Here is a 24,609-nt window from a genome sequence, read left to right as displayed (position 1 = left end):
GAAAACAATTCTGTTGCGTTGGGTTTGTCATATATATCCAGTAGTCAATATTTCATGTGTTGCATCTTCAAGAAGCATGCATACAAAGAGGGAGTCATTTTCAATTCATGTGATTCATGCTACAGCTAAATTCCTATTTAAATATCACTGATATGAGAAAACACAGGATCACACAATCCCGACTGTTTTATCACCTCAACTACAGATAATTATTAAGACAGGAATGTTGTTTGTCAACTACATGCCTGCCACCTTGTGGGGAGCTGTGGATAGTACAGTGAAACTACAACAGGCATGCAAATGCACCCATCGCTAGCTTGCTCGCACCACTAGGCTACAGTACGGTGCATATTTTACAGCAGCCACAATGTTTGTTCGAAGGCACTGATTGCCAACAAATGAGTTATATACACATCTTAATATAACTAAACTCCCCAGATGTGCCAACAATTCATCATCAAACCCAGTTATTGGTTTCATCAAACCCATTTAAAGGCCCAGTGCATTAAATAAATATATTTCCCTGTGTTTTATATACTGAACAAAAATATAAACTTAACATGTAAAGTGTTGGGTCCATGCTTAATGAGCTTAAATAAAATATCCCAGAAATGTTCCATATGCACAAAAAATGTATTTCTCTCTAATTTTGTGGACACATTTTTGCTGATTTCAATGTTGTGAACAGAATGCCCTATGGTGGCGGTGGAGTTATGGTATGGGCAGGCATAAAGTACAGACAACGAAGAATATTGCATTTTTATTGATGGCAATTTGAGAGGTACTGTGACATCCTGAGGCCTATTGTCATGCCATTCATCCACCACCATCACCTCATGTTTCAGCATGATTATGAACGGTCCCATGTCGCAAGGATCAGTAGACAATTCCTGAAAGCTGAAAATGTCCCAGTTCTTCCATGGCCTGCATACTCACCCGTTACCCACTGAGCATGTTTGGGATGCTCTGGGTCGACGTGTACGACAGCGTGTTCCAGATCCCGCCAATATCCAGCAACATCGCACAGCCATTGAAGGGGTGTGAGCAAACATTCCACAGGCCACAATCAACTCTATGCGAAGGAGATGTGTCGCGCTGCATGAGGCAAATGGTGGTCACACCAGATACTGACTGATTTTCTTTTTTTTTAATGTATCTGTGACCAACATATGCATATGTGTATTCCCATCATGTGAAAAGAGCTTTGGTCTTTCAATGTTGACATAACCATGCGTAAATAGGTTAATAGACCAATAAGAAAGAGTCCCAAACCTCTCTGCCAATAACAGCTTGTTTTCAGTTTTCCTCTCCACACTCTGACCACTCCCAGACAGTTCTGACAAAATTCTTGCTTGAGAAATTGCTCTTTGCAAAGAAGCTTTTTATATATATATATATATATATATATATATATATATATATATATATATATATATATATATATATATATATATTATATATATATATATATATATATTATTTTTTTTTACAATTTTAATTGAAAGCAATCACAATAAGGCACTTAATTGTTACCCAGAAATGATTTGATATTCAGATAAAAAAAAAACGCCTCATTGGACCTTTAAGTGAATTAATCCTCTTATGGTAGCCTACTACTGATTTATTTGTAATGGGATATTCAGCGGGATATTCAATACAAGTGCTCCCACTTTTGTTCCAATGTTCTGATGAGGTAATTGAAAGTAGGGATCTTTGACAACAAAGTCAAGGGTTGCTGGTTCAAGTACCCCTCAGGTTGTCCCTCCTCAATCACTGCTCTAACAGACTACTGAAATCATGTTGAATTAGTTATTGACATTGCAATGAGTTGAAATGCGGACTTTTATTTTGAACGTTTCCTCATTACCATTCCAAAGCGACGTCATCGTTTGTGTTTTTATCACGTGCATGATCTTACTTACTTAGCTAGCTACCTACACAGTTCTCTTTAGGGATGGGATCTATTAGAAGCTAGTAGGGGTATTTATTTTTATTTTCTCAGAAGTACTGAGTTAGGTAGCAGGATTTAGAAATGTGGAGCTAATGTTGTAAACCGTCATTGACCACACACTCCAGCACAGTAGGTGGCAGAATGCAACTTTAACGTTTGCGTTTAAACGTTTAACGTTAACGGACCGCCATTACATCATAGAAGAACAAGAATAATAAGAAGATTTATCTTTGTTTTAACATTTATTCAGTGCCATACCATGACGTCGATTGAGGCTTGGTTCATGGACGATTCTGACGAAGATCATAGGATGCCACATAAACTAAACCCAAACGAACCTGTGTCTTTGAAGGAGTTAGAAAATATTGGGGTTTTCTACTGGAAGGTAGTTAGCTAACTAGCGAGCAAGGCGGGATAACAACTTGATAACTTCAGCTATCAAGAAAAAGTTGTCAACGTTTAGCTTGCTACGTTATCTACTTCGTTATTTACTGGCATACACGTCTGTGAACGCAATTGTACACAAATAAATGTGACTGAATTGGATTGCATAACAGTAGCGTCTGAGTCGCCAGCCTGGTCTCATAGACTAGACGTAACATAGTAGTTATTCCGGGATGTTCAAATTTGTATATTTTACGTTTGGTATAGTTACATAAAACGGGTTACTTCAGCCAAAATGAAAATAAGGTGGATGGGTTGGCTTATAACGCGATTATCTAGCAATCCAAAGGTTGCGTGTTAGAATCTCATCACCGACAGCTTTAGCGTTTTAGCTAATTTGCAACTACTTAGCATGTAAGCTAACCTTAACCATTTGACCTAACTCGTAGCCTAGCTAATGTTAGCCACAAAAAAATGGAATTCATAAAATAAAAGTTTTGAAATTCATAAAATTTTATGAGACTAGAGACAGACTGGTTGATTCTGTACTGTCCATGTCTTCCAGTTAGATGCTGATATTTATGAAACAGACCCTGCGCTGGAAAAGATCCGTAAAGACAGAGGCTACTCCTACTCCGACATCATCACTATTGACAAGGACAAACTACCTAACTACGAGGACAAGGTAATACCTCCGTACAGTGACAAGAACACATTTGAGGGTGCTCAGAGTCAGATTACAATTGTTTCACTTGTTATTCTGTATGCCAATATTAGACTTGTTATAATGATACACTTTATAAAAGCACGTTAATTAAAAGTGTCCTGCCATTTGTGTACTCTTGTCCCAAGCTGAAGATGTTTTTTGAGGAGCACCTCCACCTGGATGATGAGATCCGCTACATCCTGGATGGCAGGGCCTATTTTGACGTGAGGGACAGGGAGGACCGCTGGATCCGCATCGCTATGACCAAGGGAGACCTGATCACTCTGCCTGCAGGCATCTACCACAGATTCACTCTGACTGAGACCGTATGGCTCCATTTGTCATTTGGCTGTCTACAACACGTACAGTAAAACTGTCCAACATGGAGGGGATTCGATTATCTGGCCCGGGTTTCCCTGGTCGAAGGCGAAAAGCGATTGCATTAGTTTTGGAACCAGGCTTCCTCCCAGGCGTGAGCCAGGTGCCCCGCTCGTGGCCGATGGTTAAGTACGTGGAGTAATGAGTAGGAATCTGTGTTTTCACATGCAAAAGTGATTGCTTTTGATAAAAACGCTATATCTACCTTCCTAATGAAAACTTGAACCTATATTTGATGGGAGAAAAGATGTATGTTTCTGAATGAAGCACCATGCTGCCTTGTTGACAACATGACCGAGTGGTGCAGATTACTGTTCCAATTGAGAAGGGCCCTCCTCCCTCACCGCTTTTGCACGTCACGGGCCACAGACCGGTACTCAGCATAATCGAATCTGCCCAGTGTTCCAAACAGGACATTATTTGTCTTTTTACCTAAACATGCAAACAAACACCATCTGATAGAAATAATAGCAAGCAGTGCAGTGCACTGGAATGACATTCACTCATGGGATGGGTGGCTCCCTCTGCTTTTCCCCGTTGATATCACTGGCCATACAGTGCCTTCAGAAAGCATTCGTACCCCCTTGACTTATGTTTTTGTTACTGCTTGAATTCCAAATGGATTAAATATATTTATTTTTCTCACCCATCTACACATACCCCATAATGATAAATTGCAAACATGTTTTAAGAAATATTTGCACATTTCTTTAATGAAATACAGAAATATCTCATTTACATAAGTATTCAATAAATGTTAGAATCACCTTTGGCAGCAATTACAGCTGTGAGTCTTTCTGGGTAAGTCTAAGAGCTTTGCACACCTGGATTGTACAATATTTGTACATTATTCTTTAAAGAATTATTCAAGCTCTGCCAAGTTGGTTGTTGATCCTTGCTAGACATCCATTTTCAAGTCTTGCCATAGATTTCCAAGCCTATTTAAGTCAAATTTGTAGCAGGAAAATTCAATGTCGTCTTGGTAAGCAACTCCAGTGTTGATTTGGCCTTGTGTTTTAGGTTATTGTCCTGCTGAAAGGTGAGTTTGTCTCCCAGTGTCTGTTGGAAAGCAGACTCAACCAGGTTTTCCTCTAGGATTTTGCCTGTGCTTAGCTCTATTCCATTTCTTTGTATCCTAAAACACTCCCTAGTCATTGCCCATGACAAGCATACCCATAACACGATGCAGCCACCACCATGTTTGAAAATATGAAGTGGTACTTAGTAATGTTGGATTTGCCCCAAACATAACTTTGTCCAGAATACAAAGCATTAATTTCTTTGCCACATTTTTAGCAGTTTTTATTTAGTGCCTTATTGCAAACAAATATTTTTATTCCTTACAGGTTTCCTTCCTCCTTTTCACTGTCATTTAGGTTAGTATTGTGGAGTAACTATAATATGTTGTTGATCCATCCTCAGTTCTCTTATCACAGCCATTAAACTCTGTAACTGTTTTAAAGTCACCATTGGCCTCATGATGAAATCCCTGAGCGTTTTCCTTCATCTCTGGCAACTGAGTTAGGAAGGACGCCTGTATCTTTGTAGTGACTTGGTGTATTGATACACCATCCAAAGTGTAATAACTTCACCATGCTCAAAGGGATATTTAATGTCTGCTTTTTTTTTTACATATCTACCAATAGGTGCCCTTTTTTGAGGCATTGGAACACCTCCCTAGTCTTATGGTGAATCTGTTTGAAATTCACAGCTCGACTGAGGGACCTTACAGATAATTGTATGTGTGGGGTACGGAGATGAGGTAGTCATTGAAAAATCATGTTAAACACTATTGCACACAGTGAGCCCATGCAACTTCTGACTTATGCACATTTTTACTGCTGAACTTTTAGGCTTGCCATAAAAGGGGTTGAATACTTAGACTCAAGCTTTTTGTTTAATTAATTTGTCAATTCTAAAAACAATGGAATTTACATTGTGGGGTATTGTGTGTAGGCCAGTGACAATCTCTTTGGAAAAAGTTGAGGGGTGTGTATACTTTCTGAAGGCATTGTAGACCGGTGCACCGCGGCTCAGCTTAATTGAACTCCCCCAATGTCTTCCGTCAGGTCATGTGGTTAGGATAGGATATGCACACACTGCCAGCAGTTGACCTATGTAAATATGAGAATGTCTAGGTCTAGAGCCATACATGTCCAAGTCAAAAGTAAGATTTTTACATTTCAAATAAAATGTTGATTGTTTTTCCTCATGCATTTTACAGAACTACACTCAAGCCATGAGACTGTTCGTGGGGGAGCCTGTATGGAAAGCCTACAATCGTCCAGCAGATGAGTTTGATATTCGCCAGAAGTATGTGAGCGCTCTCCAATGTGCTTAAGACGAGCAACAGGTGGTACTGGATGGAGTGTCCATAGAATTACACGATTTAGTGGAGTTGGATAATCAGACTCATGACAGGCTTTTGTATTATCAGGTATTTAAACCCATGCAGTGCCTACATTGTAAGCAATTATACTAATTAACACCACTTTCTATGATTTGTCTTTATATTGTAGAATGTATTGCTCCACTCAAGGTCGCATTCTATTTTTGTAACTACATCAGTGAGAATCAAGTCTAGTAAGCTGTTTGTTACCTACAGTGAGCTAAAATGCCAGTAAGCTATCACATTAAATCATTTGTCTAACTTTTCATTCTTCTAAAGTAATTGATTGTCACAAGTCTGGTCTCAATCAATAACCATTGTAAAAGGTCTACACCAAGTTCAGTTTATTTGGATAAACAAGATTCCTTTTCTCACATCCAGAGCAATACAGTACACTTCAACAAAATCAGGTCAACACCACAACATGTAAACAGTTAGTTATACTTAAGGGATAATTCAATAAGTGATTTAATAACACTTTCCATTAATATATTTTCCCTACAAATAATATGTACAGTTGAATTATTCCATATCTATTTTACATTCCTTTTGTGGAGAGGGGTGGATCCTGAGCCAAGTCAATCATTGACCCTCAAATTCCAAAAGTTACAGAAGACCCTTTAAGTGTGGTTGATTTTACAGGACAAAATAACATGATTTACTCAGGTCTTAATCACACAGGAATACAAAATGTCTGCCTTGTCTAAAAACATTGTACTGTATGTATTCACATAGATATCCTATCAGCATTCACTTGTGAGTTACACAATCATGATCATTTCCATCACTAGTATAATATGGGAGTGGATTTGCCTGCGCTGTGGGATAGTTGTGTGTGCCTGCTCTGGAGTTCAGGCAGGGTAATGCCCATGTTGTTTAGTGGAGTGTAATGACACTCAAGCCTAGGCCACACTCCTGATGGCCCCCTGTTTTTGCAATTGTTTTGCACTAACCTTGTGACCTACAAGGGTCCTATACCTCCCTGGTTCCCTCTACACCAGTTTGAGGCACTGTGTGTTGAAGCTGTCTCCCTCTCGGCAGGCCACTGACTCCAGCAGGGCCTGTTTCTTCTGGGTGGAGCGGGACGACTCCAGCTCGTACATGGTGGTCAGGTTGAAAAGGACGCTCTCGTGAAGGTACAGGGCCGGGTCCTGTTGCACCAGGCCCTCCAGCTGTCTCAGCGACTCCTTCAAACGGCCCAGGTACAACAGGCACACTGCTGCATTGTTATTCGCCTGTAGGGGAGAGGAGAGAGAGGTTATTTGCCTGCAGGGAGAGGAAGAGAGGCCCGAAAGGCCTCAGAAGTGAAGGGAAAGCAGTGGTATTACTCTACTACTGTAGTATCCCTTGATCATGTGTAGTACTTACTATATAATTTTGTAATACTGTAGAATACAGTATACTGCACACTGTAGTATCCCTTGATCATGTGTAGTACTTACTATATAATTTTGTAGAATACTATACACGGTCGTAACCCTCGACCATGAAGTGCTTACTATAGAATTTTGTAGTATACTGTAGAATACTATACTTCACACTAGTATAGTTTGATAATGTAGTGCTTACTTTAGAATGTTGTAGTATACTGGAGAATTATATACTACATGGTGTAGTGTTTACTATAGCATTTTGTAGTATACTGGAGAATACTATGTAATACAGTATTATCTGCAAAAAACACTAGTAAATAGGTGGCTTAGTTGACAAAGTCATGTTACCGATGCACACGCTTCAAATGGGGCAGAAGTCCGTGAGTAGTTGTGATTCTGGATTGCCAGACGGCAACCAACAATGACAAGAAACTGCCATGTAGGGAATCTTAAGTGACTTGTTTCATCTTGTTCTTTAACCATGTCTTGTTGACTGATTTCAAGTCAGTGCTAATATGGCAAATTCGCTAGCCAACCAACAAGTGTAAATGTATTTGAGAGACAAGTGCTCATTGTGCAAATGTATTTGTTTTCAATAAACGTTGGAGATGAAATATAGTTTACATGTTGTCAACAATCTAAGCCAACCCCGTCTGTTTTGGCCCATAGTTGCACACACGTAATTTGCTAAACAACCAACCCGTCTATACTACATTTTTTTCTAACGTATGCTCCACCCATTCCCCATATCCCAATTTGTGCCACCCATGACTGAGAATCCTAATCCAAGTATAGATCATATATTGCGTTCGCTTCAGGTTTTATAAAAGAGCAGAAGCTCTGAACTATCAGTTCAGACTCGAGTCCTACCTACAGTACCAGTCAAAAGTTTGGACTCCTACTCATTCCAAGGTTTTTCTTAATTTTTTTACAATTGTCTACATTGTATAATAATAGGGAAGACAAACTATGAAATAACACATATGGAATCATGTAGTAACCAAAAAAGTGTTAAACAAATCAAAATCTTTTATATTTGAGACTCTTCAAAGTAGCCACCCTTTGCCTTGATGAAAGCTTTGCACACTCTTGGCATTATCTCAACCAGCTTCACAAGGTAGTCACCTGGAATGAATTTAAATTAAGAGGTGTGCCTTAATTAATTTGTGGAATTTCTTCCCTTAATGCATTTGAGACAATCGGTTGTGTTGTGTCAAGGTAGGGGTGGTATACAGAAGATAGCCCTATTTGGTAAAAGACCAAGTCCATGTTATGTCAAGAACAGCTCAAATAAGCAAAGAGAAACGACATTCCATCATTACATTAAGACATGAAGGTCAGTCAATACGGAAAATGTCAACAACTTTTAAAGTTTCAAGTGCAGTTGCAAAAACCAAGTGCAACTGGCTCTCATGAGGACTGCCACAGGAAAGGAAGACCCAGAGTTACATCTGCTGCATAGAATAAGTTCATTAGAGTTACCAGCCTCAGAAATTACAGCCCAAATAAATGCTTCAGCGTTCAAGTAAGACCCATTTCAACAATCAACTGTTCAGAGGAGACTGTGTGAATCAGGCCTTCATGGTCGAATAGCTGCAAAGAAACCACTACTAAAAGGACACCAATAAGAAGAAGAGACTCGCTTTGGCCAAGAAACACAAGCAATGGACATTAGACCGGTGGAAATCTGTCCTTTGGTCTGAGTCCAAATTTGAGATTTTTGGTTCCAACTGCCGTGTCTGCGAGACGCAGAGTAGGTGAACGGATGATCTCTGCATGTGGTTCCCACCGTGAAGCATGGAGGAAGTGGTGTGATGGTGCTTTGCTGGTGACACTTGTCAGTGATTTATTTACAATTCAAGGCACACTTAACCAGTATGGCTACCACAGTCTTCTGCAGCGATACGCCATCCCATCACATTTTTGGTTACATGATTCCATAATTTTGATGTCTTTACTATTCTACAATGTAGAAAATAAAGAAAAACCCTTGCATGAGTTGTGTCCAAACTTTTGACCGGTACTATACATGTTATGCAACATTTGCTCTTAGTATTTGCCCAGTAGGTTTCCTCAAGGAGAAAGCCCCCACTTTTATGTCAACGATAAATACTACAGTATATGCTATAGATTTTACTACAGTAAACTTTACTACAGTCATGTACATCAACACTACAATGAATACTAGTGTACTTCCGCCAAAAACACTACAGTATATAGTAATACTACAGTATTTAGAGCATAGTATATTTTCATATGGGTATGTCGACAGGGGAGAGAAAGCAGAAAGGAGTTTTTTGCCTGCAGGGAGAGGAAAGAGGGCATTTTTGGCATGTGTGTAAAGAGAGGAGAGGGGACAAAGGCTTGAGGAGAGTGGGGAAATAATTATTATTCATCTACAGAGGGAGAGGCGAGAGTAATTTGCCTGAGGAAGAAAGGAGAAGAGCTCTGCACAGAGGAGAGGGAAGAAAGGCGTTGTTTGTCTAGGGAGAAGATAATGTTGCCTTAGGGGGAGAGAGGGAGGCTGTTTTCTTGCTTGAGGGGAAATATCATGCAGTCGAGGGGTGAGATCTGCCTCAAACTACAGTACATTTATTCATTTACAATCTTCTAGGAAAGTAAAACTTCCGATGTATCCTATAAAATGTGTTAAGTCTTAATCACGTATAGTTGTCAGAAATTGTTGTCGATTGTGTGATCACCTACCACAGGGTTTTTGGGGTCGATCTTTAGGACCTCTGCGAACGAGGAGTGTGCCTCTGAGTAGTTGTTCTGACTGAGGTAGATGAAGGCCCTGAACAACACACACAGGTCAGCTGGGTTACTACAGAGACCTATCACATTACAATGTCACTTCAGTGATTCTGTGTGAAGATGTGACTGTCGGCCAACTGACAGGAATTAACAGCTAACGTGAATCAACACAGTGTGAATGACACCATTTTGTCTCCTAGCAAAGCATCAAAGTGACCCCGGTGCCTACTCACACCCTACGGGAAGTCTGACAGAAGTACAGATAAATGAATCATTTATGACACACTGATTCGTACCTGTTCATCAAAACGCATGTGTCTGTAGTTCCACTTCCCTTCTCCAGAGAGGCTTTCTCCACATCTAGGAAATACTTCTCGGCTGTTTTAATGTCTCCAATCTGGTCAAAAATAACAATTCAAACCAAAACGCATTATATTGTGGAAAAACTAGTTGAAATTGAAAGATAAAAGGTGTGTGTGTGTTCACCTGCAGGAATATGCGTCCTATCCCACTCAGCAGCTGTACTTTCTGCTGAGGCTCGTACTGGATGATGGAGTGATATGTCTCTACAGCCAGAACATAGTCCTAGATAAATAGAGAGGGAGACAGAAAGACAGAGGGAGACAGACAGAGTGAGAATTAATCAAGTGTATTGACCATTAGTAGGGCGAGGTGTCCCTGGTCACACCGTGCCCCAGCCATGGCTGTTCTCTACCACACATCACATCGCTCACATGCTGACTGAACTGCTGAGCATGGCTGCTATGTATCTGGGGATGGGAGAGAGGTCAGTGAGTTGGTGCAGTGTGTGTGGGTTTTTACATTCATGCTACCACCAGCAGATGGCGCTGTGTCTCTTTCTATGGTCCTATGTACAGAATGACTCCCCACTTTCTCACTGTCCCTCTATTTCTCCATCTCCCACTAACAAAGAATCCAATCAGGGTGATCCTATGGGATATTACTGGGAAGCCTGTGGTCTGCCATCATACATCTACAGACCAACACAAACAACATTTTACTCACAACTGTCACTAGGAAAGAACAAGCAACATTGTTAGACAGCATTCTCTAGTAAAGTATAGAGCCCTCAAACTCTGAACCTCGACACCAGTTCCACTGCATTTTTTTCATTGTTCCCCTCTAATCAGGGACTGATTTAGACCTGGGACACCAGGTGGGTGCAATTAATTATCAGGTAGAACAGAAAAGCAGGAGGCTCCGGACCTCGTAGTGTAAGAGTTGAATAACCCTGGTATAGAGGGCCATTAAACATGATGAATGCCGTCTTCATCGAAGGAACTTATCAAATGTCTTGTGGATGTCAGGCGAACACTGTTTTACTCTGCATCTGCCAATTACATTACAACTCCAATCCATGATAGTCAGATCATCCAGAATGGTGGTTCTGTTACAGGATAGCTTTGTGTTTCACCATTCCCTCATTTGGTCTAGACTCTGGGTGATGATATTGAAGTAGATGTTTTGAACGGGCAGGACAGACAGTGTCTTGGTGCAGGATATGCTCAGGCTAGCGTCCGCCTGGCTGTTCCACTGTCAGCATGGGTATCTAGACAGAGGGCTGGACTGAGGGGAAGGCAGAATGAAGAGGACTGAACCAGACAAACGGCATCTCTCCTTATATAATAAAACACACACACACCCGAGAAGACCTCTCTGAACACGTTTACTCACTATGCACCAAAACAATGCTGCTAAAACCCAATAAGCCTTCATTAGCCATTGTGTGTGTGTGTGTGTGTACATGTGGCTTGCAAGTTGTTATCAATTCCTCCGCTAGCTTCCTGACAGCCATGGATGGGCATGTGTGTGAATATGTGACTGGGCAAATACGTCAATGAATGTGTGTGTTACAGTTGGTGTGTGTGTATGCGCATACACCCACAGGGGACTCTGGTAGCTCTGTGCTGCCGTTATAGTCCCCCCCCCCCACACACACACACACACACACACACACACACACACGCGGAACACATACCTTCATCATGAGTAGACAGTTAGCCATGGCGTACATGACCCGACTCAGACGAGACTTCCACAGGTGAAGAGATGCTGCAACAAAGGAGGACACATTGGTTTCATTTCAGACCTGTTGATTTATTTACCTGGGCAATTTTAGCATTGTGGGACCATTCATTGAATCAATATTTCACTGTACAAAAAAAGTTGAATAACACAGCAGAAGCATGGGAGAGCAAATTCAGCACCTCCTTCCCTTTCTCTCCCATCTCTCTGTCCAACTACCCCTCATCACACTAGTATTCCCATCAACATCATCGTTTGTCTGAGAAGGGAGGGAAGACGCTGCAACTCCCTCTCCCACACACTCCCTCTTTCTAGCCTCAGGCTGATTGGATAGGCTGTCAGTGGGCTTGTTTGCGCTCATCTGCAGCAGGATGTGCGTGTTCATATGCGTGAATGTGTATGGACTGGATTGTGTGTACAAGCATATCATTGTGTGTGTGTGTAGTGAACCTGTGTGTGTGTGTGTTCTCCTGACTGAGGCCATCACTCAGTGGGGGTCTATTGAGATGTGCTAGTCTTTGTTATTGAGCGCGTAGGAAGAGAAGCAGAGCGAGAGACTGACAAAGGAGTGAGGTGCAACTACCAGATCCCTCTGCATCTGAACAGTACGATGAACCAATTATTGAAAAGTTGGCCATGTCTTATGTATTGATTGCTTTCTCACAACTCAAAACCAACTGTCTCAATGGTCTATGCCCATTTAATAAGTTCCTTTAATATAAAACAAAGGTCTGACAGCAAATTAGTGGCTTCACTGGGAAGAGGATTGCGGAGGTTGAATAACACTGGGTATCGAGTGTGGGTCTACGCCACTCTCTCAGATAGTGTAGGACAGGGTGGGGACTAGACACTGTTCTGTACCGTACCTTGTCTGTTCTCCTGGGTGAGGTTGACCATGCTGCCGTCCTCAGCCAAGCCCTGCTCAAGGTTATCCAGGATCTATCAGGAGAGACAGCGTTTTAAAAAGGGGACACATTGTAAACAAGGTAGTCATTATTTTTCAACGCATCACTGACTTTATTGGAAGAAAACAAAAGTGAGGGAGGACACGAGAGAAAGTTGGTGTGTGTGTGTGTGTGTGAACTCACGGTCTGACAGACGGTCCTCATGCTGTGTAGTCTGTCCAGAGACTCCTGTGGTTTCCCCAGGTACTGAGGCAGCTCTGCATGCAGCACCCGCATCGAGAACGGAACCATGGAGCCTGAAAGAGCGAGAGAGAGAGAATCTTCACACATATGTCATTCACAAACTCCCACAGATGAAACGTACAGATGGCGTTGAGAAACGTGTGTTGCAAAGCAGGAAGCCTCCTCTCTCCCTTTATCCAACACTCTCTTCCTCTCACCCCTCTCCTGAGGAACGAAGGCCCTGCCTAGAGGTGAGCAGTGAGACATGTGCCTGAGCTTTGAGCCTTTGATCTCTGGCTCTTTGATAGCTACAGAGGAAGCACCGTCTCGGTCTGTCTGTCGCTGTCTGTGTAGAGATTCTCTGGTAATCAGCAGCACCCATGAAAACACCCACGACTCCCATCTACAGCTTTACAGTGACGTCACAGAGAGAACAGCCATGTTCTGGAGTACTAAGGGTCAGGGGTTAAACTCGTTTCACCCTGATGACCTGAAGAAACATCGGACTTGTCGGCTTCGTGTAGAAAGAGTGAACTAAATGAAAGTGCATCCCATCGTTTAGTGAAACTATGACTTGTTGATGCAGATAGAAAATAAAACTATTCAAGTTGCCTTTAAAAAAAAAAAAATACTTTTCCCTCTGACTTTGTAAACAAATGAATAACCGATTCTGTTTTTTTAAACAGTATATACTGCTGGTTGTTTGAGAGGATATGCTTGGCGCTCAGTAATGTTCCTTCTAAGAGTTAGATCATGGATAATAGATATTGGATGGGGGCAGCAGACCTTCAGATGTCAATCTTTGATGCCAGGCAGGAAACTGCTGCCAGTATCTGTAGCCACCTAGGGCATCACAAAGCATTTAATATTGAGGAATGGAAATTCAATCTGCTCTCCCCTTGGACTGCTGTGTGGTGTCGCTTGAAGCGTTCACCTCGGTTCTCTCGCTGTCTGTGTGTCCACGGCCATGACTCTACAGCGATTGCCTCTACTATAGTAAACCCTAGGGCTGTAAAGACTAAAGCAATGGCACTACATCAGAGAGCTGCTCATGCAGAGTTAAAAGGGAAAAACAACAGTGGCACTGAAATAAAGTGTTGTCTTTGGTTGTTAGCAGGGCTGGGGATTTCTATGGTTTGATCGGGAGGGGGCAGAGAGTTTGGTTAGTATTTTAAGTATACATGGTGTGTACCTCTCCTCCCAGGGTATACGGTAGGATAGTATTCATAGTAGAGGTCAGGTTGGTCCAGGTTTCCAAACGGCTCCAGTTCCATCTCAGCATTCTGGAACAGGCTCAGCTTGGTGAGCAGGGCCAGGCGAACAAACCACAGCTGCAACAACACACACTCCTGTCATCCTAGCCTGTTCCCCCCCCTCCCCCACCCTCTGTGTGTGTGTGTGTCAGCCCACTCTTGTCATCCTGAGTCTAATTCATGCAGGCAGCTCCTGGCTTTCACCCCCATCCGCTCCTCTACCACACACACACACACACACACACGTTAGTCTTACCTCTATTCCCCATACACACTGTATCGACACTTAGCTACATACGTGATCAGATACGTGACTTACACACATAAACCACTCTCACTCATACAGGCATGTGCACCAGTATTGCACTTGTATTGCCAAAGACAAACAGAAACATTTACAGAGACACACAGGTACCTGTAGTGAGTCAGTGTTGTGGCTGGAGGGCTGGCCAGCCTTACCGTAGCCCTGACCATGAGCTGTCAGCAGTCTGCCTGTCAGGTCCACCGCAGCACGCCAGTTCTTCGTGCTCTACAGGGACAGAGGAGCCGTTACAACAAAACCAACAGACAAGGTGAGAGGACAGGCGCACACACACACATAGGACACAGTGACCGCTAAAGTTAACCAACCAGAGATGCCAACCATAGCATTGTCAAGTGAGTTTATGACTGGTGGTATTAGTGGTAAGGATCCAGGGCAGCCATAGACAGGGGACGGAGGGGCATAAGAGGGTGTGTGGAGTCGAGCCTCCCAATCAGTAAGGATGACAAGGTCAGCCCAGAGATTGGGTTTTCACTGCACGGCCATTCATCACAGCCAGCCAGCTAATTAGGCAGCAGAGGATTAGGAGAATAGAAGAGGAGAATAGAAGAACAGAGAGGAATGCAAGCTAGATCTGTTGAGTGAATCGAGGAGGGAGAGCCCAGTCACAACAGACAGCTTTCTTCCTATACTGGAGCACAGGTGGGGTTCCATCATGGGAGATTACACTGGGTTGTCATTCGTTAAACACACCCACAAAGTCATAATTATGGCTAAACCCCACCCATTTCTACAATTTCTCTACTTAAAAATGTATTGTAAACCTAACCTTAGCAACACTGAACCTTATGCCTACATTTCTGTAGCCAATTTTGACTTTGTGGCTGTGTTAATTAGTGATGACAATTTCACTGGGACAATGAAAGACATCCTTCCTCCCCCCTCTCACTCTTCCACACACACACACTCCCTCTCCCCCATGCCAGTGTCCCTGGTGCCTCTAAATCTTCATTAGGGGGTGAAATGAAGCTGAAAACGAGAGACATGGAGATGGCCAAAAGCAGCTGCAGCCACTGAGACAGAACCCACGGCAGTCCCCAGGGAGTTTGGGGAAAGTTACCTGAGTTTTACAACCCTATACTGTACATGCACACTCGCACGACCCTATACTGTACATGCATACACTCGCACGACCCTTATTATATCAACCATATCCCATAATGTAGTGGCACCAAGTCACAAGTAGGCTTGAAGAAGAGCGCCACCTGTTGGGTCGGTGGGTGGTCTCCAAAAGGGGTGCCTGGTTTAGTATCGGCACAACTTTTCCATAGTCCCGTTAAGAGGACTGATAATGACTAGCAGAAGAGAGGGATAGCCTGCAAGTCACACGTTATTTCACACCCAATACAGGCACAACTTCACAGAGGAGGGAACTGTTGGTGATGCAACTGGAAAGCTCCAGAAGTGCTAACAGAGGAGCGTGTAAACAATGGGGTCCCATTCCCCACCTCTGTTCCCTGCATGGTGAGGTAGGCAGAGTTGAAGGCAGGTAGGCTACTTGTTTCAAGAATTAGAGGGCTGTGAGTTAGTGTTCAGGAGAGGGACAGTAAGGGTTTTCAACAAGGGGTCGTGCCATCTCAAAAAGCACAAGAAAGCGGATCGACACCCACCATCTAGATTGTTCCTAAATGTCTTCTGTTGTTAGAAAGAAAAGATTAGCATTCCTGCAACTGACACTCGTTGTTGGGGTGGGTGGGGGTTTGGTGTGGGAGGCTTTTTACTATCTCATTGTTAGAACAAAAAGTTAGGTCCAAATCGTATGTGAGGTACTATATTCATTGGATACATGAATCCTATAAATTCAAATGGCTAATTTGGGTGCAATCAATTAGCTTAATTTCTAATGATCAAAATCAAATTATTTCCCAACAAAAATAATGTTGCAGGAACGCTAATCTTCTGTTTCTAACGACGGAAATTATTTCAGAGCAATCTGAGATGGTGGGTGTCATGGCTTGCTGAAATGACATGGAATGACCCACCAAGACTGATGTTAGTGAGTGCCATCCCACACCCATGCATACCCAACAGCATCAATAATCCCAGGTGTGAGAACATTCTATTAGAAGAGGTGAGAGAGAGAACAGTAGAGTGATATGCCATGACTAATATATTGAACAAAAATATAAAAAAACAGAACATGCAACAATTTCAAAGATTTTTACTGAGTTACAGTTCATAGAAGGAAATCAGTTAATTGAAATAAATGCATTAGGCTCTAATCTATGGATTTCACATGACTGGGAATGCAGATAAAAAAGTTTTTGTGCGTATGGAACATTTCTGGGATCTTTTATTTCAGCCCGTGACACATGGGACCAAAACTTTACATGCTGTGTTAATATATTTTTTCTGTATAGTTTACCTCCGCTCATATTACTCTGCAATAAGAGCCAATCGGATCCTCCTAAATCAAAATGAGGATGCATTAAGACAGAGAAGTTGCTGATTATATCGAGTGATATTTAATGGGGAAACGCGGATGGACGCAGAATGTGTACTGAGCAGGGCCACAGTGCAGGCCTAAATTAAAAATCCTGTCCCTCGCACTGGGGAAGGAAGTGGATAAGCCACAGTTTGCATGCATAGTGTTCGCGCACAGCCACCAGGGAGGCAGAAGTATGAGCTTCCTTTCAGCTCATCCCTTTTTATTCACCTGATAAAAAAAAAAAAAAAAGGTTCAACAGAAGCTCTTGTGAGTACTACAGACGTGTGGCGTGCACTCACGCTCGCACACAGCTGGGGGAGAGAGAACCAAGATGATGACAAGCCAGCTAGTGTCTGCTTGACTAGCCACAGTTCTGACGGGGCAACAGCGAGAGACTCCAGAGCCAGTGTAACCAACCAGGCCTTGGGCCCCCGCCAGGGAGCTCCATCCCCACCCCATAGGAGAAGAACAGAGAGACTTCACTACAGCCTACTACTTCAATAGAATACCACTGGATTCCCATACGAAACACACAGAAACAAACACGAGGCTGTGTTCGCAATTAGCAGCGTCACGGGTTTAAAAGGGGCGAGGATTCTTAAATTGTGTTGAAGATCACAAGTTTTAGAGATTTTCCTTTGGTGAAGTAAAAACTCCCTGAAGCGAAGCTCACTGCACACCCACTGCCAGGGTTCTCGTGAGACGCCAGCCTCCAGCCAAACACAGTAGAAAGGCTACTCGCCCTGTTCTGCCTAACAAACTAAGCTCCTGTGCCACTTCAATTTAGCCCCAGCATTTTGAATGAATACAGAGGGGAGAGACAAAAGAAAGGTAGTATGCAAAACACACTAGCATCTCTAAGGCATTGGTAGTGGCTAACTTGTCTTTGATGGTTTGGTGAAGGGCTGTAGGCCTTGTAGCAGTGGCCCTGAGTGCCAGTCCAGGGCTTTGCCTCCAGGCCAAGAGGATGGACTGACTGGCTGACTGTTCTAAAGACCACAGTAGTTTCTTTTTGAAGGGATCCAGACATCTATAGCCCTGGGACAATGGTATAGATCACATGACTGACATGAAGGAATTTTGAAGTAACTAACTTAGTAGGGATTGCATAGCAACTCTGTATAACCCTGTAATGGCTGTCTCTGGGAAGAGTTCTGAACAGCGTTCCTTTAGGTGACCGTGTTTGATGACGTCGTCCACAGATGGATTTAAAGGCCTCATTCTCCCTTTACAAAACTCAGTACCTAGCTGTAGCTACATTGCCACGCTCTGTGCTTATGCCCAGGACCAGCGCTGAAGAGCACTGACAGCTATAGCATACGACAAACAGCTGACACAGCTAGTCCAGGTCTCAATGTTGTAATGGGTTGAGGTAATGACAACTCTGCTGCACACCTCCAGGTAGCTACTGTATAATGCAGGTCATTGTGGTTACTGAGGGGAGGGAGCGTCAAAGCCAAGGCTGACCCAGCCAAGGTGGGAGGAAGGTGGGGATGATGCTAATCATACATCCCCCGGTCCCCTTCCTCCACTGGACATATGGCCCCGGCACAGACGGGCCTGGCCCCAGGCCCAGACACCAGCACACTAGGGAGAGAGGGAGGTCATCAGCCCCAGAGGAAGAGAGGGATGGAGAGAAGGAAGGAGAGAGGTGGTTAATCAGAGTGACAGATTAACCAGCCCAGGGCCCTGCTGAGAGAGCGGGGACGCTGACCAGCCACAGGGAGAGAGAGGAGACAGGTCACCGGAGGGAGAGAGATGAGAGAAATATAAGCCCTAGGCCAATATCACTATGGAGAGAGAGAGAGAGAGAGAGAGAGAGAGAGAGAGAGAGAGAGAGAGAGAGAGAGGAGACAGGTCACCGGAGGGAGAGAGATGAGAGAAATATAAGCCCTAGGCCAATATCACTATGGGGAGGGAGAGAGAGAGAGAGAGAGAGAGAGAGGGGGGGGGGGAGAGACAGGTCACCAGAGGGAGGGAAGGAGAGAGGCCATGGGTAATGCTGAGCAAGAGGAGGCATTGGCCAGCTGACATTGGCCACAAGAGACAAGAGATGGGTCACAACACAAGCCTTAGAGGAAATGAGGAAGGGATGAGAGGGTGGGAAGAGAGAGAGAGAGAGAGAGAAAAAGTCCCTGAGCCCTGCTGAGCAAGAGGGGAAATGCTGACGGGCCGACACAGGGGAGAGGACAGACGGGTCACTAGCTCTCAAAGGAAGGGTAGAGAGAGGGATGGGAGGGAGAGACATCCTGAGGGATAGAGGACAGTTAACCAAGCAGCGAGAAAGAGGATCTGGCTCTCCCTCTACAACACCAACATTCAACAGGGTTTGGGTCAGTTCCATTTCAAGTCAAAGTGTGGAGCTATGATATTTGGACTCAGTTACTGTATGTTCAGGTGGTGTTAATAATATTATTATCTGAGCTCGCCTACGAATAATGTTCTCTCAGTGGTGTATATCACCACTGTCTGTCTGTATGTATCAGCGGGGGATGGGGAGAGAGAGAGAGCGCAGCATCTGTTCTCAAAGCCTCGCTCTTCTCCACAGAGGCTGTTTCCTCCTTTTTATCCCTCGCTTCCCCTCCCCTCATCTCTCTTCTTTCCCAGCCTAATAGCTCTCTTCCTCCCTTCCCATCTCTTCTCCCTCGTCCTTCCTCTCCCTCTCCTCTGTTCTTCCCTTCCATAATCTCTGTGCTCCTCCCTCCATCTGTGACAGCCAGCGTTTGTGTGTTCTCTCAGAGGGAGTGTGGTGGCAGTGGGTGCAGTCACACTCTGGCACTGCAGCATGAGTCACTGCCAGCAGCCCCCAGAATCAGGAGGGAGTACACACACACACACACACACACACACACACACACACACAAGCCAGAGGGAAGACTCACACACATCTCTATACAGCCATAGGGCACATCTAATTAGTCACTACAAGCCCAAGGTAAACATAGCTCTGTGTGCACACACACACACACACCAGGGTTTCTAATAGCCAATAAATGGAATTGGAGCAGGCCAATTGTCTGGGAGAAGAAGAAAAAAATCCCATTGCTAGATGCTTTTTAGCCTATTCATTGGTGGAAATACCAGTCGACGTAAATACATTTGACCGGTCATGCTTATCGTCTATAGATTCATTTGCATCATTTTGTGGAGTTACATTTGTGAGTGTTTATTTTTGTTCGTCGTTATGATTCTTATTTATCACACGTTCAGAGCACATAGATACAGAGCGGGAAATCTGTCAGACAGCACAAGAGCTGCTGCTGAAGCTACTGTTGCTGCTGGAGTGGACATGTGCTTTTAAGCCAAATCATTGCACAATTCTATATGCAATTGTGTGTTAAAAAAACGTTTTCATGGCCATGATTAAAAAGAGCTGCTATTTTTATTTCTCAACTGGAATTTGTAGCGAACTTCCCATTCACCATTCAAGTGCATAGGCAACGTAGGCACGCTAGTTATTGCATCTTTAGATCTCTAATTGTTCAACATTTCTAACGGATATTCTCATCTCTGTCATTTTCCCGCTAATTGCATTATGGAATGAACATTTGTGCGTAGCCTACTGCCGTGTGCACATCGCTGCGCTTATAATGTGAAGAAATAATATTTGATCAACATTTTAAGGTAAACATTCTGATCTGTTGCAAATTTTTTATTTTTTTATTTATGTACTGGTTGTATGAATTTGTGCTCTATCGTCCTGAAACTGTCCTGGAGTCGGTTTGGAGTAATCTATTTCTTTCTAGCATGGAATGACAAACTGACCAATAGAACAGGTCAACTTTTCTACTATGGGGGATAGTAAATTGACATAGGCTAGTGATTTTGCTGTTCATTACTCATCTTGTTGGCTGAGGAAAAGTACATGTGGACAGTTATTCTAACGTCTTCAAAGTGAACATGGGAATTCAGTAAATTATGTTAAGAGGAATTACCATAATCTATAATTGAGTCTTTCTATAAACAAATGGGGCCAATGTGTGACATTGGGATAAACATTTCAAAATGGTTTCAAACAAAAATAAAGATTTTCACACAGCTCCGAACGTGTGAAAGTGAATATATGAAAATTGGCCCATAACAACATAGCCCTCGGACCATATATTCTTTATTAAGCAGGGCTCATAGGGCCTTTTCAAACACTTAATTATTATTTTCAAGGACCTCAATGTTATACAATTGTAAAATGTATATAATTATACATATAGGGCATAATATAGAACTCTTCCCTCCCAGAAAACATGCAAAAGTAGGCCATTAACACTAACACACACCATGCCAACATACACCAAGCGAATGGAGAAACAGACCACCCAACTGTCTCAAATTTGGTGCAATCAATCATAACTATTGATCAGTGTCAGGTTGATAGGCTGGGCCGGCTGGAGCCGTGAGGGCCACAGTGGAGGAGCAAAACCCATTGATATTTCAGCAGACCTGCCTCACTCACAATCTCTCTCTGTGTGTATGTGTGTGTGTGTGTGTGTGTGTGTGTGTGTGTGTATTCCTAGCGGACTGCAGCCCAGGTGTGTGTGTGAGCAGAAGGCTTTGAAATATGCAAACAGCTCCCATGCATTAGACATCAGCACAGCAGGAGAGAGAACTCAAAGCCTGGAGGATCGATCTCCCTCTCCCTCCCTCCGCTACAGTGCATACACTTTAAATACCAAGTCAGGTCAGGGGTATTTGCGGGTCCGCAGCTAAGACGGGCGGAGGGGAGGAAAGAGGAGGAGAGGTCACTATGCAGACTAATTTACATGTTTTATGGAGGGATAGGGGAGACAGGTGAACCAGAGAATTTGTAAGCAATTTTATGGGGCTGTGCTATTAACAACCATTCAATGAGGGAGGTGAGGCATACTCTAGGTAGTCATCATAGAATGTCCCAAGCGTATCTGCTACATGCAAACAGCAATTTACGCGGTCTTCACTCACTGAATAAGTAGAAGTGCAAGCGTTTTCTGTGCATCCTAGTTCTTTCAAATGGAGGGGAATGCAAAGGCGAATTATTATATATTTTTTAAAGTATGGGTGAACCAAGCTGCCATGAAAGTCATTTCCAACAAGGCTGTTACATATAGATGTATAAAATACCTGTTCACACAAACACATTAACATGCACGCACAGTGACTCACAATGAGTTGTTTGAGGCCCAGGAAGGACTGTTCTACAGAGTTGGCTGTAAGGACCTGTCTCTTCATAGCTGCCTGCTCCCCCATTAAACGCACCATCAGGTCCTTCACAGCATCACCCTGAAACACACACACAGGACTGGTCAGTGGTCACAATCAGTTAGGGCCAGGACAAAATGACTAGATATCAACATGTATGGAACCCCAGCTCTATGGGCAAATGGCAAGCTAACCCACCTGCAGGTTGTCAAACTTGAGTCCGGGCATGGACAGTCTCTCCCTCTCCACAAACACCTGGCTGTACTGCTGTGTTGCCATGGAGATCAGCACCTTCCTGGTCTCCTCAGAAGGCAGCCAGGCATCGTACCTCTTATCAGCCTCACTCATGTTCAGAGCCGTGGCAAACGGGTCATCTCCCCCCGAGAACACTGCCTGCAGCTGGGTGAAGGGCTGAGGAGGGGCTGTGGCCGGGGCTGTCTCTACTGGAGCCTGTCTAAGAGGCCTGGGGGTGGCTTCAGTCTGGATAGGCCCAATGAAGGAGCTAGGGGTGGGGATGCCAGACTCCGTTAGCCCAGGGGTGGACAGAGAGGACCCAGAGGAAGCAGAGAGCTGGCGTTCGGGTGGGGCGGCTGACTTTGGGGACTCTGCGTTGGGGTTGCTGATAGAGATGAAGGAGGAGGTGGTGAAGGAGTCAAAGAAGTCAGTAGCCGGGTTGACATGGCCACTGTCAGAGAAGAACTTGCTGAGGCTGGGGCTGGGCTGGCAGACCAGGGGAGCCAGTTGACTGGGGGTAATCTCTGTGCTCCCCCCAGTGCCACTACTGAAGCTGGGAGATTTAATGAGGGTAGGCTGGAAGCCATCCGGCACCAGGGCCTGGGCTTTGGGCTGGCTGCCCTGGCTGAAGATGGTGCACACAGGGATGGATTCATCCTTTGATGTGGTCTCTTTGCTGCTGGCTTCCAGGGCTGCTGCCTCAGGCTTGGGGCTGCCTGAGCTGGGGGTGGTGTCCTCTGGGGTTACAGCAGAGACACAGACAGTGATAACGTCCTGGTCATCAGTGGTTAGCTTCTGTTTCACATTCTCCAATGGTTCCTCAGGACTAGAGGCTACTGGACTTGTCTGCATCATCGCAGCCTCTATCTTGATCTCAGTAGTGTCTTGTCCAATCAGATCATCCACTTTCTCCTCCTCCTTCTCTTCCTCCACTAAGGTTTCTTTAACCACTGCTGCTGCTGGCTCCTCCTCCCTCTCCTCAAACTGCTCCAGCAGGTTGTCCATGGGAACCACATCGTCCTCCTCACTGTTGTTGGGGGAGTCAGAGATCATGACACTCTCCATCATCTGGTCATTGAGCTTGTCCATCAGGCTCTCTGAGGGCGTGCTGTGGCTATCCTCCTCGGGAGTGATGAAGGACTCGCCCCCCAGGTCGATGCTCTCCTCCTGGAAATGGACATCGGAGGAGGGAAGGAGGGATGGCTCTGGAGAGATAGGGGCTTCACTCAGGCTGGGTTTAACCTCCACTGCCCCTGTGATGTCCAGGGTGACTGGCCTCTGGGCAGGAGTCTCGTTGTTGTCCATGATTCTTTGCCCTGAGGAATAGCATAGCACGGGGAAATAAAGTAGATCCACAGAAAAAATAACATGGATTTGTAAGTATGTGCGTTAAAGTATAGGTAATGCATTTGGTATTTCTTAAACTGGGCTATAGTAGAAGATTGTTGTGGTTGTTGCGTGATGACGATATGCTAACTGCTTGGCTAGCTAACCAGCTATTTAACTAGATTGTTAAGCTAAGTTAACAGTGCTTCAAATGGAGAAACGGGACATTATTTAGTTTCATACAATTATTAATACCAAACACTTGTTCACAGAAATCACATGTAGCGATGCATCAGAATCTCCTGTCAAGCTGTAAACGAATAAATGTTAACAAAAAGGCTTTACGTTACCTTTGCTTAGGAACGATGACAGTTACGGCAATAGTGCGCCTGCGTTAGTTTTCCAGGAAGTGAAATGTACGGGGTCCTAGAGGGATGAAATTTCATACGCAACTGTTAAATAGGTATTCTTGAAGATTTTACGCATTTTAAAACATAAATATCAGCTTTTTCCAAACATATTTACGGGCATTTACTATACGGTACGTAAGTATTCATTTTTACTTTTGCGGAACTATAATAACGTCCAGTGAGGTGATGGATAACCAGTACAAGCAGCTTATTTGTGAAACCTCAAATTAAACGTTACGCTTTCTATCAATAATCATAAGCTTACATCAGACGTGGGAAATGGAGGACGATGCACCTGTCATATACGGCCTCGAATTTCAGGTACAGTCAGTTCCATGCATTTGCTTGATAACGTT

The 24,609-nt window shown here is 43.8% G+C and overlaps 3 protein-coding genes across 7 annotated transcripts in view; 2 read left to right on the top strand and 1 right to left on the bottom strand.

Annotated features, from left to right (window-relative positions):
- Nucleotides 1-1,899: 1,899 nt before the first annotated feature.
- Nucleotides 1,900-6,074, top strand: adi1 (acireductone dioxygenase 1). 3 transcript variants are annotated; one of them, XM_014210266.2, is made up of 4 exons: nucleotides 1,900-2,336; nucleotides 2,901-3,020; nucleotides 3,188-3,403; nucleotides 5,644-6,074. In XM_014210266.2, the coding sequence occupies exons 1-4, from the start codon at nucleotides 2,211-2,213 to the stop codon at nucleotides 5,758-5,760; spliced, it is 579 nt and encodes a 192-aa protein (XP_014065741.1). In that variant the 5' UTR covers nucleotides 1,900-2,210; the 3' UTR covers nucleotides 5,761-6,074. The 3 variants fall into 3 exon arrangements, 2 of the variants coding, with proteins under 2 accessions (XP_014065741.1, NP_001135332.1); NM_001141860.2 differs by having other exon boundaries at nucleotides 3,188-3,367; nucleotides 5,644-6,031; XR_006770909.1 differs by having other exon boundaries at nucleotides 1,902-2,336; nucleotides 3,188-3,548.
- Nucleotides 6,075-6,137: 63 nt separating this feature from the next.
- On the bottom strand, nucleotides 6,138-24,272 carry LOC106610768 (trafficking protein particle complex subunit 12). Of its 2 annotated transcripts, none has more exons than XM_045723413.1 (12): nucleotides 24,194-24,272; nucleotides 22,482-23,833; nucleotides 22,248-22,364; nucleotides 14,777-14,890; nucleotides 14,301-14,439; nucleotides 13,070-13,182; nucleotides 12,848-12,920; nucleotides 11,935-12,008; nucleotides 10,422-10,520; nucleotides 10,232-10,332; nucleotides 9,888-9,975; nucleotides 6,138-7,043 (listed from the first exon to the last, which is right to left on the bottom strand). In XM_045723413.1, exons 2-12 carry the CDS (start codon nucleotides 23,820-23,822, stop codon nucleotides 6,801-6,803), a joined length of 2,502 nt encoding a protein of 833 aa, XP_045579369.1. In that variant the 5' UTR covers nucleotides 23,823-23,833; nucleotides 24,194-24,272; the 3' UTR covers nucleotides 6,138-6,800. The 2 variants fall into 2 exon arrangements, with proteins under 2 accessions (XP_045579369.1, XP_045579370.1); XM_045723414.1 differs by lacking the exon at nucleotides 24,194-24,272 and adding an exon at nucleotides 24,087-24,176.
- Nucleotides 24,255-24,609, top strand: part of eipr1 (EARP complex and GARP complex interacting protein 1) — a 79,038-nt gene continuing 78,683 nt past the window's right edge. The window contains exons 1-2 of one of the 2 annotated variants that reach the window (XM_014210324.1): nucleotides 24,255-24,384; nucleotides 24,514-24,574. In XM_014210324.1, coding sequence (XP_014065799.1) covers nucleotides 24,533-24,574 — 42 coding nt within the window. In that variant the 5' untranslated portion in view covers nucleotides 24,255-24,384; nucleotides 24,514-24,532. Of the gene's footprint in view, nucleotides 24,575-24,609 lie in introns of both variants that reach the window. The other variant, XM_045723415.1, reaches the window with a different exon arrangement.

Source organism: Salmo salar, chromosome ssa09 (assembly GCF_905237065.1).
Source record: "Salmo salar chromosome ssa09, Ssal_v3.1, whole genome shotgun sequence".
Lineage (NCBI taxonomy): Eukaryota > Metazoa > Chordata > Actinopteri > Salmoniformes > Salmonidae > Salmo > Salmo salar.
This window is presented reverse-complemented; position numbering and strand designations above follow the sequence as displayed.

Coding starts and splice junctions, on each gene's coding strand:
- adi1 (XM_014210266.2), top strand. CDS start 2,211: ATGACGTCGATTGAGGCTTGGTTCATGGACGATTCTGACGAAGATCAT. Junction 2,337..2,900: donor TTGGGGTTTTCTACTGGAAG/GTAGTTAGCTAA, acceptor CATGTCTTCCAG/TTAGATGCTGATATTTATGA. Junction 3,021..3,187: donor TACCTAACTACGAGGACAAG/GTAATACCTCCG, acceptor TCTTGTCCCAAG/CTGAAGATGTTTTTTGAGGA.
- LOC106610768 (XM_045723413.1), bottom strand. CDS start 23,822: ATGGACAACAACGAGACTCCTGCCCAGAGGCCAGTCACCCTGGACATC. Junction 22,365..22,481: donor TCAAGTTTGACAACCTGCAG/GTGGGTTAGCTT, acceptor TGTGTGTTTCAG/GGTGATGCTGTGAAGGACCT. Junction 9,976..10,231: donor ACATGCGTTTTGATGAACAG/GTACGAATCAGT, acceptor TGTGTTGTTCAG/GGCCTTCATCTACCTCAGTC.